This window comes from Anolis carolinensis, chromosome 4, assembly GCF_035594765.1.
Source record: "Anolis carolinensis isolate JA03-04 chromosome 4, rAnoCar3.1.pri, whole genome shotgun sequence".
Taxonomy (NCBI): domain Eukaryota; kingdom Metazoa; phylum Chordata; class Lepidosauria; order Squamata; family Dactyloidae; genus Anolis; species Anolis carolinensis.
The window spans coordinates 97,114,612-97,133,795 of record NC_085844.1 but is presented as its reverse complement, the minus strand read 5'-3'; the positions used below and the strand labels follow the sequence as shown (position 1 = coordinate 97,133,795).

Sequence of the window (19,184 nt, the reverse complement as noted above, 5' to 3'; positions counted from 1 at the left end):
TGGGACCAAATCCCCTTTCAGTAATAAGTATTATTTGGACACAACATAAACCATATCGCAATGTTGTTTGGCATATAAACAATATTTTTGGGAGAGGATCATATGCGATTTCCCTTAATAATAACACAGAATATCACATATATGTGGTGCACCACTCTAGGGATTTACACATTTTTCACCTCAAGGACAGTTCCCTGCCTTGATTAGACACAGAACTAGTTTTTATTATGGCAGTAAAGCTGTGTCTAGGCAGTACTAATTCATAATGCAAATGGAGAACCAATGCCTGCTGAATCCTCTATGGAAAGTATCCCATTGTATAGAAAACTAGATGTTGGATAAAGAGTTCTAGCCTGTCATCCTGAATATGTCCAGTTTCATTTTGGGTCTTTTTATGTAGCAGATTCTTATTTAATTGAGGAATATTCAGTCATGTGATTTTCCACCTGCAAACTACAGTAACACAGCTCAAGGAAACTTAGAGCTCTGGGTGTCTGTCCAGTTATACAGTCCACCTAGTTGTGGGTTGAAAGCTTAATGACAGTGTGAAAACAATTTTCCAGTATCTGAAATCGGAATCTAATGAATTGCATCACTTTTAATGCAGGAAATTCTAAAAGAAGAAACAGACTATGTCTATTCTTTTAGAATAAGTATTGAGAGGATCTTTTGAATATTACATTTGGGTGCATAGGAGCCACAAGTGTTCTTGCAGCATTGCTCCAGTAACATCAGAAGTCTGCTATCACATAAGAGGAAGCCATGATTTAATTGGAGGTGTAACACTGGGGAGGCATATCCCCAGCTCCTCACCGTGATATTCTGATATTAGATAAACTGCATGTTAAGAAATCTGTTCTAACTGGAGAAGGGGAAAGAGAAAATAATCTTAGCTCATGTGTATGGAAAAACTGGTTAGCTATTTGTTGAGACTGTGCCTCAAAACCTGGCATTTCACACTGAACCTCATGTTCTATAACTATTTTTTTGGCAGAGAGCACAAAAATAAATTGAAATAACCTTCAGATTTTTCCCTCTGCTTTCAAAATTTTCAGTTAATCACTCTGAGAACAAATCCAGATGCTGCTACTCGGAACAGAGGGCTCCAGTTCACTCAAAACCAGAAGAAAGATGACTCAAAAACATCGACGTCTGTCACCAGTGTCAACCAGGCGAGCACATCTAGGTTAGAAGGACTACAATCAGAAAACCACCAGCTGAGAATGAAAATAACAGAGGTATTACTAACAGCATGCTCTGGTTAGACCATTCTGCCCAATGGACATTGACTGCTTTCTCAATCTGTGCAGCCATGAGACTCAGAATCAAAGCAAATGTGTTATTCAAAGATCCATGACTGGATTTCCTGGTTTTGATCTTAAAATCCACTGTGAATTAGAGCAATGGTGCTGTGCATAGGGAGAGCATCAAAAGCTACTTAGTGAAAGTGATTAATTACTGTGTGTGTGTGTGTGTATATATATATATATTTATTTATTTATGTATGTAAGGTAGAGAAAATTGGGTTATATATACAGTAGAGTCTCACTTATCCAACACTCGCTTATCCAACGTTCTGGATTATCCAACGCATTTTTGTAGTCAATGTTTTCAATATATCATGATATTTTGGTGCGAAGTTCATAAATACAGAAATTACAACACAACATTACTGCATATTGAACTACTTTTTCTGCCAAATTTGTTGTATAACATAATGTTTTGGTGCTTAATTTGTAAAATCATAACCTAATTTGATGTTTAATAGGCTTCTCCTTAATCTCTCCTTATTATCCAACATATTCACTTATCCAACATTCTGCCAGCCCATTTATGTTGGATAAGTGAGACTCTACTGTAATACCTCTCTCCACTATGAATCTGCTTCTGGCCTTTTGGAAGGACCAGGTGGCAGCAGTGACAGCTCTTTGGTATTTAGCCATCATGACAGTTTAGAATTGTGCTATTATGCCATGGCAGATAGTTGAGGGGGTCAGTGCTTCCTTTAGGTCCTCAGCTTTTCTACGGATCACATTATAATATATAATTTGGTTCCAAAAAAAACTGTCCTAGACTTAAGTGGCTAACATACAAAAGTTTACAAAACATTCAAAACTGGAGAAATGTGCTAAAAAGACATACTACACAAAGTCAGGTAATACCCTGTTTGGAGACTAGGCTCCTATAATCACCCCAGTCAAAAAGGCAATTGCTATGATAAGACACAATAGTAAATGAGAATGACTGAGAACAGTGTATCTGCCTCAGTTTCATCTTGCTTGCAAATACAGGTAAACTGATATAAATTCATGAAGAATCTAAAGTGTGCAGTTACATCTGGTTTGTCTGTCCCTAAGCAAACCAGGAATTGTTTGGCTTCGGACACTAGTTTGTTAGAGGAGAAATGAAGGCAGGAGTCTTGGTAAGGTAAAGGTTTTCCCCTGACATTAAGTCCAGTCGTGACCGACTCTGGGGGTTGGTGCTCATCTCCATTTCTAAGCCGAAGAGGTGGCGTTGTCCATAGACACCTCCAAGGTCACGTGACCAGCATGACTGCATGGAGTGCCGTTACCTTCCCGCCGGAGTGGTACCTATGGATCTACTCACATTTACATGTTTTCGAACAGCTAGGTTGGCAGGAGCTGGGGCTAACAGCGGGTGCTCATTCCGCTCCCGGGATTTGAACCTGGGACCTTTTGGTCCTCAAGTTCAGAAGCTCAGCGCTTTAACACACTGTGCCACCAGGGGCCCCTGACCCAGATATAAAAGGAAATGTTTTCTTTCTCATTAGTTTTAACAGGAATCCGAGAGTAGATTAAAAGTCTTGCATCTCAATTATTTTAGCCCTCCCCATGAAGGAGATTATTGCACTCAATATAGGGTTACTTATATGAGATCATTGCACACAGTTAACTCAGTAGGAATGAGAAAAAAGTGGCAGACTCTTAACCTTCCCAGTAGGCTCAGGCAAAAGCAAATGGCTGCACCTTCACATAGTATATGTGTAGTCCCTCATTAATAACTTTTTCCATCTTGATCACACTTTGATTTTCTTTGGCCATATGTCCCACTATTCAACTGTGAAATGCTGGAGGGTATGATAGACATAACTTGCTTTGTGGTAAGTGTAAAAGCATTGAGTCATTCATATTATTTTGTGTGGAGGAACATTGTTGTGCCCACATTTCCTCCTCCTCCTCCTCCTCTTCCTCCTCAAGTAATGTGTTACACAAGTGAAACCATCACCACTTACTGACACCCAGCCCTGAGCTTAGAACATCATTTCCTTCCTTAACCAGGCAAAGCATACCATTGTTCATGGTTCTTTTCCCCTTCATTTTGTTTTGTTGTGTGAAGTGCACTTCCTCAATTTTCTCCATGTTAATACAGTGGCAAATTGGGATAAGCATTTTGTAAAAGCATAAGCATGTAATAAACAAGCATAATTAGCCCCGTTTGGAAATGGGGAGCTATATTATCAGCCATTTCCAATAAACCAGCCCTGCTTATAGCTGGAGCTGCTAACACTTTTCAATTAATTCATATTGACGAAGAAAATTTTCAGAATTTTAGATTCCAGTTATCTCTCCCATGGAACTCTGCAGCATATTTTAAGTACCAAAAAACTTGCAAAATTGCATCCTGGCTGCAAGAGATGATGGTATTTCAGAGAGAGAGAAATCTGAGGGTGATTTCATCTGGGTATTCTTGGCATCCCTTTGCTTGGAGCCTCTGGGTTTGATGTAAAATCATTTGCTTTATCTCATGGAAGAAATATAATCCTTTTGAGTTTGTCTTGGCCCTTTCATCTCAGATTAGAATATGTGCTTTTTAATTAGACCTATCTTTTAAAGTAGGTTTGATGTGTATTTTTAAATAATCATTTCTATATGTGAAAAAATAGCTCCTGTATTTGTCTCATATGGAAGTCAATTATTTCAGCAATATTTTCCCCAAATATTTAAGGGAAATAAGCTGATTTCATGTGTTGAGCTCTCCACGTGGGTAGGTAGGAAAGTGGGCAAGGAAGACTTCTGTTGCTATTTTTCCTCCTTTTTGTTAGGTGCCTTCAAGTCATTTGTGAGATACAAACCTCTCAATGCTTTCTTGCCATTTTTTATTCAAAAATTGCTTTCCTTTTAGGCTGAGAGAGCATAACTTGCTCACAGTTGCTCTGTATTTTATGACCATGTAGAAATTTGAATCCTAATCTCCAGGGCATGGTTCAAGGCTCAAACTATTGGTTCCATATTTTCTACCACTACCTTAATGCAGACAAGGGCAAGTTAGTTAATCTTTTTACCATCTTTACTGGGAACTCACTTCTTCACTCGTTTTTATTTTACTGGGAATGGTCTCCATAGAGGATTTACTGACGCACATCAAAGACAACATAGCTTCCCAGATCATGGGCCCCAATGAGAGCTGTGCTTCTCTCATTGTACACCCCATTTTTACCTGATGAAGGCTGATCTACAGAATGAATGATTGAAGTTTCCACACTGTTGTTCTGACTTAATGAGATCCTTTAAAGTTGTCCACTTCTGGAAGCTGGGTTCATGGGATACTTCCTACATGTGAAGGCTAGGAGTCACCTAGAAATGAGCTTTATTGGCCCACTCACATATTCAAGATGTCACCTAGGAATGGGATCCATTGAGCCACTCACATATTCAAGATATCACCTAGAAATGAGCTCCATTGGGTTGCTCACATATTCAATAAATCACCTAGGAATGTGCTCCATTGGGCCACTCACATATTCAAGATCAATCATTATTTGAGCTGGCCAGTCCTGCCCAGCTGCCCTACCAACAATCCTGCCATACCACTATCTAATGGAAAATCAATGCCTCAAGCAAGGGAATGCAACAGGAAGGAAGGCAAGAGTGGCATTTGTAGCTGGAAATAGAGTAGTGGTCTCTAGCCCAAAGATATCTGACTGCAAACAGTGGAGGTAGCACTTATTTTTCAGATTATAGCTCCCAGAATGCCCCAGCCATCATAGCTGTGGTAAATTATGGGTGTTATAATAAAACAAAAAGACAGTGATATTTCCAAAGCTCTTTGTGCTGGGCATAGAAGCAATAGCCAATGAAATCATGGGAGAATATGAAAGCAAATGGCTCAAGATAGCTCTCAGATGTTTAAACAGATATAGCTAAAACTTTTAGATTAAATAAGAATCTGAAATGTAATTAAACTGTCAGTAAAATTAAAAGCAATTAAAAACAGACCATTCAAAAGAACAACAAATATAAACAAGACAGTACATAAAAGGCCCTTTCCGCCCGAGCAATCAAGTCTTCAAAGTCAAGAAAACATGCTCTTTGCTAGTCTTTGAGCCTCCTTCTAAACCTGGACAAAACTACAAGTTTATTACCTCAACCAAATCCTGGAGGTGCCTTTATGACAATATCCTAACTTGGGATATTGAAAGCAACAGGAAACCTGTCCCTCTTTGGAAAGCCATGGAAGAAAACAGATTCTGAAATACAGCCCAGAATACATACAACAACAGTGATGTTTCTTTGCAGATCTGTTTTTCTTGGGAGTCCATTCAAGTATACCATTTTTTAAAAATGAACTGATTATAAAGACAGATAAGGTTGATTTTTTTTTTAGAATATTCTGTTCTATTCTCTTTGAGAATAAAATTAATTCCATGAATCTTCTATTTTAAGTTTGGACAGTTATGAGGAGAATATGGAATATTGCAGAACAGATTGGAGAAGTTTTTGCACCTTTAAAAATTAAAAAGAAATGTGACATGTTTTTCACAAGACATAGTGTTTGAGGGAGGTGTGCAGGAACAGCACCAATATGAAAGACTCTGTCAGGACCCTAGGCAGCTTTCTCAGAGCAGGATAAAAGAGAGTGCAGAGAATCCATGGTGATCCATTTTCTTTTGAAGACTTGACACAAAGTGTGACTATGCTTAAAATGGAAATATTATACCTGTTTACTCTGGGTTTAAGCAGGATTCTGAAATAAAGACAGCCTCTATGATCAGAAGCCACTGAGTATCTCCAGCAGCTATCACTTCTAACAGATGCTTTCCCCACCCACGGAGAGGGGTCTTTCACTCCCATCTGCCAACTCATCTTGGTGACTTGTTTCATCTTTTCTACTGCTAGAATTTTACTGTTAGAGAAGAAAATGAGCAGAGCTGTGGAGGGAGAAACCTTGGAAAAGGCTCTCTATTGGTACCTGTAGTAACTGTGAGAAACTGAAGCTACATACAGAGGTCCAAAGTGACACCTGGAAAATCTGAAAGAATCTATTAAATTGTTCCCAAATCTGGACCCCAGATATTGTTGGCCTTAAACATCTAGGATCCCAAACCAGCATGGATAACAGATTGGTCTGGTCCAATGACATCTAGAGAGTACCAAGTTGTCTATTGAAATTTACAGGCATTGTCATGCCCGCACCGAAGCTTTTACTGTTTTCTTTGTTAAGTCTCAGTTCTCTCCCTAGTTAGAATGGGTTCAGTTACTTTTTGTATAATTTTCTGTGGAGGGGAACTTTAATTAGACCCTGTCCCTTTAAGACCCCCCCCCCCCCCAGAGGTGGAGATTGCAGTCCTCCTCAGCAGCTCCTTTGCAGTTGGTTAGTTTAAGGGTGTCTACAGCATCTAGAGGCTGCAATATCATTGACATCTACGGAAGTCAAAAGTTTAAGAAGACAAAAGGTTGAAGAAATTAAGTTTACGACTCGGAGAAGAAGCTTGAAGATTAAGGAACCAAGTCTGTGGTCTATAGAAGAATGAGACTTAATAGAAGGTGTTAACAGAAGACAAAGCCAGATAAAGGACACAAAGAGTTCAGAAATAAGATCTTTTAAAAAGTAATTAAGAGAAACCCAGTTAAATGTTGTCGAAGGCTTTCATGGCCGGGATCACAGGGTTGTTGTATGTTTTCCGGGCTGTATGGCCATGTTCCAAACGCCAGGAGAGAATACTTCTGGAACATGGCCATACAGCCCAGAAAACATACAACAACCCAGAAACCCAGTTAAGTTCTGAGTTTCCATCTGTCCCTTCAAGTAATTGCTTATTAGTTAGACCCTGGAGGAAGTACTACTCTTACATACAATTAAATTACTTTTTGTTTATTGTTACACCTTTTTGTTGAGTTTCTAACTCTATTCTTGCCAATAATTGGGCACCTGAAAATTAGTTCAGGGGACATAATAGGAATCCTATAGAACTTCCGTTTCGATGTCTCCAGGGTAAAGGTCTATTTAGCACTGGCAGAAATTTTGGTACACAAATAGATCCAGACATCCATAACAAATGGGGTTATATTTTTCTTCTATATGCCAATTCAATCTATCTATCTATCTATATATATATATATATATATATATATATATATATATATATATATATATATAAATGTAATGTGCGGTTTTACTATGGAGTAAACAACAAAACCACTAACCAAATCACACCAAATTTGGCCACAAAAGACATAGTCATCCAATCTATGTTTTTCAATAAAAAAACCTAGAAATATAAAGTCCAAATTAGAAGATGTGGAAAAGTTGTTTTCTCCCTGGCTGCCGGTCAGAAGGGTAGGCCCCGCCCCCTTTAGGCCTCGCCCCTTTATCTCCTAGCAACCCACTCAGCCACAATAGCGACAGGCAGAGTTAGGCCTCACTTAGGCCTCTTCCACACTCCTGATATTCTAATTTGATTATCTGATTTGAACTCAGTGATATGACAGTGTAGACTCAAGGCCCTTCCACACAGCTATATAACCCAGAAAGCCAAGGGAGATATAATCCACAGTATCTGCTTTGAACTGGGTTATCTTGAGTCCACACTGACATATAATCCAGTTCAGTGTGAATTCTATACAATTGTGTAGAAGGGGCTTCATATAATCCAGTTCAAAGCAAATAATATAAGATTATCAATATAATACAATAGTCTCACTTATCCAACATTCGCTTATCCAACGTTCTGGATTATCCAACACATTTTTGTAGTCAATGTTTTCAATACATTGTGATATTTTGGTGCTAAATTCATAAATACAGTAATTACTACGTAGCATTACTGCCTATTGAACTACTTTTTCTGTCAAATTTGTTGTGTAACATGATGTTTGGGTGCTTAATTTGTAAAATCATAACCCAATTTGATGTTTAATAGGCTTCTCCTTAATCTCTCCTTATTATCCAATATATTCGCTTATCCAATGTTCTGCCGGCCCGTTTATGTTGGATAAGTGAGACTCTACTGTATATACAAATTACTTTGATATAATAAAACAGAACAATACAATCTCTATAATCAGGACAGTAAATAAAGAGCAACACTCTGGAAGCAGGGGAATTCCAGACAGGAAACAATCAGGGTCAGCTAACACCTACCCAGCAAAGGATTCCCCCAGGCAGGAAGCTGAAGAGGGAGAGAAGTAGTGTGTATTATCAAAGTCATCATGATAACTATTATTAATAATATTATTGTGTTGCTGTGAACCATGAAAATGAACACAATCTGGCTCCAAGTATTAAAAAAACACTAAAATCAGAACACTAAATAAAGAACAACACTTGGAAAATGGGAATTCCAGACAGGAAACAATCAGGGCCAGCTAACACCTCCCAACAAAGGATTCCCCCAGGCAGGAAGCAGCCAAGCTTTGAAGCTGCAAGACCATTAAATGCTAATCAAGGTGACTGATTTCAATACTCATACTTGTCGCACCAAGACTATTCATTGCCATTCAACCTGGTCAACCAAGGATTCCACAAGGTAGAAAGTGGCCAGGCTTGCCAGCAGCAAGGCTATTCAGTGCTGTTCAACCTGGCCAACCAAGATTTCCACTAGGTAGAAAACCTCCAGGCTTTGAAGCCATGAGGCTATTCTGTCCCATTCAACCTGGTCAACGAAGGATGCCCCTATGTAGAAAGCGGCCAGGCTTTTAAGCTGCAAGACTACTCAGTGCAATTCAAGCTGGCCAAACAAGGATTCCCCTACAAAGGAGGTAGCTAGGCTTCAAAGCGACTCTTTGATTGAAGGTTCTACTCCAGCTCACCAAACAAGGATTCCCCTAGTTATAACACAGCCAGGCACTGAAGCTGCAAGGCTATTCAATCCAATTCAACCAGACCAAAAAAGGATTAACCTTGGTAGAAGGCAGCCAGGCTTTGAAGCAGCGATACTACTCTATACTATTGAAGCTGACCAACCAAAGATTCCGCTAGGTAGCAAGTAGCCAAGCTTTGAAGCAACGAGGCTATTCATTGTAATTCTAGCAGCCCAAAAAACCATTCCCCTAGAACGCAAATACCCAGCCTTCTAAACAGCAAGCCTATTCCATTGTATTCCAGCTCACCAAACAAGGATTCCCATAAGAAGAAAATGGCCAGGTTTTTGAGGCTACAAGGCTATTCACTGCTATTCTACTTGGCCAACAAATGATTCCCATAAGCCACAGCAATAAATGGCTGGGCACAGCTAGTGGATTTATATGTCTGTGGTGTGTATTCCATCATGCCATTTGCAAGGGATCTTTCTTTCTAGGCCCATGTCTGTGTGTGCCTTATAAACGTAACACTATCATCAACTATAAATAAACTATGCATATGGCCACAGTGGTCCACGCTCATTACATCCCAAATAGATTACTGCAATGTCTATGTGGGTCTGTCTTTGAAGACTGATTGGAAGCTTCAAATGGTTTAAGAGATTGTTCACTGGAGCAGTGTATCTGCTACCGAGCACAATTCAAAGTGCTGGCTTTAGCCTACAAAGCCCTAAACGGTTCCGGCCCAGCTTACCTGTCCAAACGAATCTCCCTCTATGACCCACATTGGAGGTTAAGATTGTTGTGGGAAGCCCTGTTCTCGGTCCCACCACCTTCACAAGTGCGACTGGTGGGGACAAGAGGTGGGCCTTCTCAGTGATGGCCCTTCATCTGTGGAACTCCCTCCTCAATGAAATCAAGTCAGGCCCCCACTCTCCTGACCTTCAGGAAAACACGGGCTGTGGGACCAAGCATTCAACCAGTAATTTGAATCACTGCAATAATTATAATGAATTAATGTGATCGACAAATGGACAGGCCTTGGACTAGGATTTGAATTTGCGTGATTTTAATTGATGTTTTAATTATATGGATTTTAATTGTATCTGTTTATTTTTGGATTTATATGTGTTGGCATCAAATTGTTGCTTGCTGTGAAGCTACCCTGAGTGCCCTTCGGGGTGAGAAGGGCGGGGTATAAATGTGGGAAATAAATAAATGCACAGCCCAGCGCCACAGCCTGCGCCGGGCTGTGGCGCAGGCTGGTGAGCAGCCTGCTGCAATAAATCACTCTGACCATGAGGTCATGAGTTCGAGGCCAGCCCGTGGCGGGGTGAGCACCCGTCAATTAAAACATAAAAAATAGCCCCTGCTCCTTGCTGACCTAGCAACCCGAAAGATAGTTGCATCTATCAAGTAGGAAATAAGGTACCACTTATAAAGTGGGGAGGCAAATTTAACTAATTTACGATGTTGGAATGAGGAAGTGCTGTCACAGTGAATGATGAAGCAGCTGCTCCCCCCCGTGGCCAGAATCGAACATCCCCTCAGGAGAAGGTTAAATTGCCTCTGCGTCTGTCTCTGTCTCAGTTCTATGTGTATATGGGCATTGAATGTTTGCCCTATATGTATATAATGTGATCCGCCCTGAGTCCCCTTTGGGGTGAGAAGGGCGGAATATAAATACTGTAAATAAAAATAAATAAACAAACATGTTTTTGCATGTTTGGGAAGGCTACACATTCATGTGGGTTGAGATGGCTTTTCTCTTTAAAGGCACCACTCTAATACTCTAGTTAAACTTTCATTTAAACAGCTGGACAAAGCTTTAGAAGAAGTCACTATGCAACTGCAGGACACACCTGAGAAGACAACGTATATTAAGCAGAATCACTACCAGGAACTCAATGATATTCTCAGTATACGCAACTTCACAGAAAACAAAGGTATGGAATTGAGTCCTAGCAAAGCTTTTGGTTTATCAAATGTATTAACCCTATACCACCCCAGCATGAAGGGGTCACACAGAAGTCCTAACTTTAATGTTCATCATAAATTGTTTGGACATGTGATAAACTCACAAAGATCTCTGCAATTTTGTAGATCATGGTCATGGTCATGCACATGAAAGCTAGAAAGCAAGTAGAACTCTCTTCCTTACTGCTTTAAATGCTACCTCTCCCCCATTCCCATAATTTAAGCGACCTACTCACATGTTTGTCCCAGTGGTCTATGCCACAAGTTAGCTTCCAGACATTTTGATGCATAGCCTCCTCTTGCTATGTACCAGGATTGTGGATAATAGGGATAGGACAATGAGTAATTTGGCATGAAAAGTGGGATAGGACAAAATATGTCACCTATTTTGAAAGAGAGGAATCTATATTTGGAAGAAAGCAAGCAGCTCTTCTTTAGCAACCCTTTTTGCAAATTTGGTGAAGCTAGTAGGATAACAGGGATACAGTCATACAAATCTAACATGGATGGCCTTCTGTTATAGTGGTCTTCAGCCCACTTATATTTTGCCTGAAGGTGCGGATATGGTTCCAACTGCTCGTTCTTAATCGTCTCTGTTCTCCCCCTTCCTCGGCTGCTTATATCCATTCAGGAGGGAATCAGCTTGAGAAACATCATGTTAGGATTAAGCTAAAGAGCAATCATCAGTACTTGCAATTTCTGACTTCCAGTTGGGATGCAAAGCACGTTGGTACATTACTCATCCTACTTTTACTTTTGAAAACTTTGAATAGTTTCCGGTCTTTTCAGCTGTTTTTATAAGGCCAGTTGAAAAAACAGGTCTCCCTTCTCTTACCTTGTTTTTGATTCAAGGAACAACAAATGAAAAAGAATTGTTAAGTATTTGTTTGGATTACTCAAACCTTTTTAATGGGGTAATCAATGACAGGAGTCTTTGTAAAAATACTTTGAATATGCATTAAAATAGACAATGCTCCTGTAAATAGTTTTAGGGGGCGGGGAGGAGGGAGGAATGGGTCTTTGATTTTAATGCACGGTTGTCCCAGATAAAGAAGCCCCACAATATTTAGATCAAAATTCTGGCACACGGGCAAATGGCAATGTATCCATGTCAAACGCACCACAAACAGGTCACTCTTGTTTCCAGTCTGAGAATTGAACTCTCACAGGCCAGAATCCTGTTAGTAAAGTGCATATGTGTAAGAGGGGCTCACATGCGTGTAATTTTTCCTCGGGATGGAACGAAAGGTGCTGTTCTGCAGCCATTTAGGTGACATCCAAAGCTTTCCCCCAACACACAGCTCTCAAACTCCAAGAGACAGTGTTGCTGCATAATAGTGGAGAGGGCAATAACGGGATATACGGTTCATACAATGTTGCTCCAAGAGAAAGAAATAGTTCTCAGTACATTTTCTTTCTGCGTAGAGATGGGTGTTTATCATTGGACTTACTGTCTTGATTCCTTTCCACCATCACCCCCCCCCCCCCCCCCCGGATATATACAGGGGATAGAAGGAATTCTCCATATGTTTCATTGTAATCTCTTGGACAGAGTGTCAGACAAAAATATTGGGAATGCTCCAGATAAGTAACTTCAGAATCTGGTGACTTGTGAGGCAAAGATGCTGTGCCTTAAATTCCTAAAGGGTCACATGGTGAAACAAAGCCGCAGCTGCTGCCTTCAAGTTGACTTATGGTGATTACCTGACATTCATAGGGTTTTCTTAGGCAAGGAATACACAGAGGTGTTTTTCCAGTTGCTTCCTTTGAAATATAGCCTACAGGATTTGGTATCGGTTGACAGTCTCCCATCAAGTACTAACCAGAGCTGGCCCTACTTAGTTTCCAAAATCAGACAGGATTAGATCTGGAGGGCTGACTATGTACGATTTATATAGCCCCTTAAATGTATGTTACACTTCTTGCAAGCTACCCTGTTTCCCTGAAAATAAGACAGTGTCTTATATTAATTTTTGCTCCCAAAGATGCGCTAGGTCTTATTTTCAGGGGATGTCTTATTTTTCCACAAAGACGAATTCACATTTATGGTTAAATTTTTAAAAATGAAAATTTATTATCTACTATACAGTAGTTGTCATCACAAAACAGCATGACCAAACTGTGAATCCTTTCAAGAATTTCTATATTATATTTTATTGCTATACTGTTTTAAAATTACTGTTTTAAATTTCTGTTTGTATGTGAATTTATGTTGTTGTTGGGTTTCTCCCTGTGTAAGCTGCCCTGAGTCCCTTCTGGGAGATGGAGACTTTATTCTATTTATTATAATATTATTATTTCTTGTTACTAACTTTATTTCCATGTACAACAATCTATGGTATGTACATTTACCAATCCTGCATGCTTCCAAACAAAAACTTTACTAGGTCTTACTTTCGAGGGAGGCCTTATATTTAGCAATTTAGCAAAACCTCTACTAGGTCTTATTTTCTGGGGATGTCTTATTTTCAGGGAAACAGGGTATCAGCGGAGGGATCGGAAAGTACCCTGAACAGTGCAAGAAACAATGTTAGCTGACTGCCAAGGTGTTACTTACAGCCGTTTAGGAGCAGTGGAGTCATGTAACTGGGTTGTTTGGTCTGAGGCATCTGGCACAAGACCAGGGCTTCAGTACATATTTCTAAATTAGAAAATTCTCAGTCTTGAATAATTCAGGTTTATTTTCGTCTTACTTACTAGAAGGCAAGAGGGGTGAAACAAATAGAAATGATTTTTTTTTACCTCTGCTGTGGTTTCAAGTCATAGGTTTTGTAGCTGTAGTGAAGAACCAGGTGGGTCTCTGTATTTGGCATTGCAGTCCTCTCTACAACTCAGATAGAGGCAAGTCACTGCAAAGTTAGGAGGGTGGGAGGGATAATCTGATGGACAAGGTTTTATTTTGGAGATACAATTATGAATATAAGTCTCATCTCCTGACCCAGCACCCAAACCTACCTTCAAAACCAGCAGCTTCATTGAGCACCAGAGGTCTTAGGTAAGGAATACTGCTGGCAATCAGGGCAAAGAAAGATGACATTTCCAACTCCCTCCCACCATGATAGTTGGAAATATCACACTACAATGCCCCAATAACTAGAATTGATCGCCATTGCCCGATGCAGCTGCTGAAAGTTAAGACAGGTTTTTTTGCAAGGGGCATTTGTGAGTGTGGCAATAATGTTATTTTTCTTATAAATCTAGCTGTTTCGACCTCCACAATCCATTTTCATATTACAGTAGAGTCTCGCTTATCCAACGTGAACGGGCCGGCAGAATGTTGGATAATGAGAAATTAAGGAAAAGCCTATTAAACATTAAATTAGCTTATGATTTTACAAACTAAGCACCAAAACATCATGTTATACCACAAATTTGACAGAAAAAGTAGTTCAATACACAGTAATGCTATGTAGTAATTACTGTATTTACGAATTTAGCACCAAAATATCATGATGTATTGAAAACATTGACTACAAAAATGTGTTGGATAATCCAGAATGTTGGATAAGCGAGCCTCTACTGTACTTGCAAAGATGTGCTTATATCCCTTCTCTTTAGACATAACATAAAGAGAAGAAGTGAGATTACTAGGAATGTGTATTTGCCAAATGTGGAGTAGAAGTATGTATTAAGGAAGAGGCAAGGCTGGGGAGCTAGGTAATACATCTTGACCAGTAATAGGAACATGGATTATGAAGGGCAAAGCAGGCAGATTTAAAAGAAAGAATTGATTAAATTTGGAACATAAACTAGAATAGGCAACTTGGTGTCCTCCAAATTTTTAGATTAAGCCTATGACAATTGTTTACATTGATTGGCTCATGGGAGTTTTACTCCAAAACCTTGTGGAAGGACCAGATTGCTAACCCAGGCACATCATTATCCCTGGTTTCAGAATAAGGACCCTTAAAAGGTTTCCTTTGCTGATTAGTAGTGTGCAGTTAGGAAAAAGGTTAGGCAGATGTTCATCATCAGGTTTCTCAGCTTTTAGTGATGATGGTTCTTCTTTACCTAGATGGTGAAAAGGCTGTGTTGAAAAACCACCTTGATCAAAATCCACAAGCACAGTGGGATACAACAGAGTCTTCTAGAACAAACAAAGACTTTATAGAAGATATCAACTCCCCAGAACAGTAAGTGCCATGGTTCTGTTCACTGCATGTCCACAAGAATTTGGGATTTTTAGTCCTGAGAATCTTTTGTGGTTGACATAACATGCAAAGAAAATCTTGTAAGATACGAGTCAAAAGTTATCAGTCTACTTTTGGACTTTTCAATCATATTTTTAATTCTTAATCATTTGAACACATGCGTATTTAGTGGCTACAAAAAATAAACACTGATTTGAATTCTTGCTAATGCTGCTCCATACATCCCTAGCATTCTAATTTTCAAGCATGATGGTGCTTCTGTTGAATGTTTTATGTATACGGTTCTGCCCCCGTATTAATACTTTTGATCTTACTGAGTGGCCAACAGGTAAATACATTTTAATTCTGCAAAGAAGCAAAGGAAAAGAAATTCAAAGCGAAGGACCATGGTTCGCAAAAGAATTCATTTGGGAAGGAATCTGTCAGGTGGCTGCAACTTTTAGCCCTTCACCAAAGTTAGGATTGTTGGCCGGATCATAGCAAACACATGGAGAAGTGAAAATGCTTTGTCAATAACTGAGCTAAATGTCCTTGCTGTTTCTCTCTCTGTCTTTGCAGCATACAGCGCCGACTCTCCTTACAGCTGCCCATTCTTCACCATGCCTACTTGCCGTCGATAGGCGGGGTCGATGCCAGTTGTGCTAGTCCATGCGTCAGCCCCAGTGCCAGTCCACGGCACAGACATGTGCCACCATCTTTTCGTGTGATGGTTTCTGGCCTGTAGGATATTCAGAGCTTCCTGAACTGATTTTGGTACTTCATGGCTGGACTGAACATCTTGTGTTGAACTCTTGCCTTCTACATACTCCTTACTCTAATCACAGAGGAACTAGTGTTATAAGGCCATCGTCAATGGAGGACCAGCTCCACTGCTGTGCAAAAGCATGCAAAGCGGAGACGGTTACCCAGAGGTTGAGCTGTAGCCTTACTTGTGGACATTTTTATTTATTCACAGAGAAAGTCACCAAACCATGGTCCTTCCCAAATTGTTCCTGGAGGCAAGGTGGCTGGAAACATAAACTTGACAAAAAACAAATCAAAAAAAGGACCTCCTTCAAGTGTCACTATGCTTTATATGGCTACGGAAAATATGGAATGATGTGCAAAAAAATAGGGGGAAGGGAAGAAATCCCATCAGAGATCTCTAGTAATGGAAATGGATACTTTGTTTTGCAGGATTGCGCTGACCTTCATTTTTGGGACTTTGTTCTTTGAGAAACCCTTCCTTAGCTGCGATTGAGATGAGTTCATCTCAGTGCCTCTTATCTTAAGACATGCTTGGAATAGAGGAGGTTTCAAGGAGGAAGTAGGTCTAGGGGCAAAATCTCACAAGTGGGCGGCCAGATAGCAGGCACTCCTCCTTCTTGCTAACACATAGGGTTTGGCAGGATCCCAGAGTGATGGCAGAAAATGAGGGCTGACAGTGCACAAGGCTACGGGTGAGTCTTGACGTTTTAAGATGAATTGACTCCTCCCCCAAGTTTGATTTAAACCACAGTGCAGTTAATTTGAAGGAAGGACATGTAGGGATGGGACACAGATGCCACACTGCTGCAGAGGCATTGACCGTATATACACAACCTTTGCTTCATATCTTCGCGTGTGTGACAGTAGTAGTTGAGAATAAGAGTCCAAATCAACTGTGCCTGTATGAGGAAAAATCCCTTTGCCTTTTGAATTGGAAAACAAAAAGATGAACAGTGGTTTAATCTCTTTTTGCCCCCAAGAAATTGGAATTTAATCTTCTTCTCTGAGCAGTTGAATTGCTATTGGAGAGCGACACGCTATTGGAGATTAATGTGTTCATACAAAATGTCCAAGTGGTTCTATCACTTACCGATAAGGTCTGATTCAAGCATGTGCTACTTATGTGCTAGTGATTCTGCGCATGCCTGTGGGAACTAAGACCTTTGTGCATGCATGATCCAAAAAGGGGCACTCATGCTTTGTACAACTACCTGGCACAGGGAATTTCAGTGGACACACTTCACTCTGGGCATTGTGCTGCCTTGTTGAGAGATGGCACATCATGTGAAATTCTTACTGCTGTCTAGTGCTAGTCCAGTTTGCTCACAGTCCAAATTTGTGCATTCAACATGGGAAGATCAGAGAAGCACCGCCAAATTCCCTTCCAGTTACAGGATTTCAGAGCCAAATTCTGTGACGGTGCTTCCGAATGGCTAGCATATGATTTCAGGGCAACCTTTTTGTGACTATGTTTCTGAATGGCCAGCATATGAGAAGCATTGATCTATGAAAAGGACTCACCGATACAATCAGCCTGTGAATTACATGAGTTGTGTTTAGGCCCAGGAATCACAGTGGGAAAAGAGAAACAGAATTACTCATACAGCCTTCACCTTCCTTAAATACCACGGGCTGCTATCTCCATTCTTGGCCATTCTTTACTGGTGGCCAATTTGGCATGCAAGACTGCTGAACTTTGGCAATACTAGCTGTCTTTTCTAAAATCCTGTATGAATTAAGTAACATTTTTGAGATAAGGCATGGTGGAGGGGGGTGGCGTTTATGACTGCACTGTCCTCTCTTGCACAACAGGAAAGAACCTTCTGTTCCTCTCGTGTCCCGGTGCAGCATTTGGTATCTGCACGAAGAGAGAAGTACCAAGTGAGTCCCTGTAGATGTCCCCTGATCCCATCTTGTTTGAGTATATTACCCATAAATTGTAGTCCACTTGCGGGCATCACAGAACGTGCCCCTGAACACATTATCACTGAGGGGTCATGGAGGCTTCTGAAAGTGTTGGGTTGACCCTACGTCTACCATGCAGGAGGTAGAACACATTACTCTGAGCACTAACCACCGAAGGTGTTGTCTGGTGTGTGTGTGAGTGAGGGTGTGCGTGTGGGTGAGTGAGTGTGCTGATAGTATTCTCTTAATTTATTAATAAACTCCATCAGGACTTTATTTAATACAAATAAATATTACTTTTCAAAAAGGACAATAATACTGTATATAATGTATACACAAACATTTCTGTAGAAAATATTATTCCAACATAGCAGGAAACAAAAACAAAAAAAATCCAAAAGTATTGGACTGTTGGCGGTGAGTGTGTGTCTGTAACTCTTTGTGAATACTGACTGTGTGCTGTTTCTTAGGTTTAAATCATGCAGTACATTCTTTGTCTCAAATGCAACTGTAGTTCTTCCCACAACATTTTTTAAAAATTTCCTGCAGAAAATAAGACCCACAAAGTGACTATAGTTATTTAATGTTTATGTTCTTTTTCTACTGCAGCAAAAATGTACTGTAAAAAATTACAAGGAGGCTGTGCCCCAGTGGCATTTTCCAACCAAGTTAGTGCACAAAAGCTTTAACCTAGACTGGAACTGTCAGAATTATTTTTTAAAAAAGCAAGAGAAGGAGAAAAAGGAAGTACATGGAGAATTTCTTGTATACCCCTTATACTGCATGAAAATCAATTTTTAATAAATTGTTGCAAAAATCTGTTTTATTAATAAAATAGAGAAAACCTAATTAACTATTACTTGATTCGTGTCTTCCTCATAGCTTTTTGGTGTTGTTTATTTGTTTGGTTGCTTCCGACTCTTCGTGATCTTGTGGACCAGCCCACGCCAGAGCTTCCTGTCGGCCATCGCCACCCCCAGCTCCTTCAAGGTCAAGCCAGTCATTTCAAATATAACATCCATCCATTTTTCCCATGGTCGGCCCCTCTTCCTTTTTTCTTCCATCTTCCCCAGCATCATTATCTTCTCCAAGCTTTACTGTATTCTCAGTATGTGGCCAATGTACTTCATCTTTGCCTCTAACATCGTTCCCTCCAGTGAGCAGCTGGGCATTATTTCCTGGAGGATGGACTGGTTGGATCTTCTTGCGGTCCAAGGCACTCTCAGAATTTTTCTCCAATACTACAGTTCAAAAGCATCTATCTTCTTTCGCTCAGCCTTCCTTATGGTCCAGCTCTCGCATCCATAGGTTACTACTGGGAATACCATTGCTTTAACTATGCAGACCTTTGTTGCCAGTGTAG

At 40.1% G+C, this 19,184-nt stretch overlaps 1 protein-coding gene across 2 annotated transcripts in view; it reads left to right on the top strand.

Moving 5' to 3' along the window:
- gabbr2 (gamma-aminobutyric acid type B receptor subunit 2) overlaps positions 1-18,670 on the top strand; it is a 444,511-nt gene extending 425,841 nt beyond the window's left edge. For both annotated transcript variants that reach the window (XM_003219823.4, XM_062980838.1), the window contains exons 16-19: positions 1,056-1,238; positions 10,858-10,987; positions 15,034-15,151; positions 15,728-18,670. In XM_003219823.4, coding sequence (XP_003219871.2) covers positions 1,056-1,238; positions 10,858-10,987; positions 15,034-15,151; positions 15,728-15,893 — 597 coding nt within the window. In that variant the 3' untranslated portion in view covers positions 15,894-18,670. The remainder of the gene's footprint in view (positions 1-1,055; positions 1,239-10,857; positions 10,988-15,033; positions 15,152-15,727) is intronic.
- The last annotated feature ends 514 nt before the right edge of the window (positions 18,671-19,184 follow it).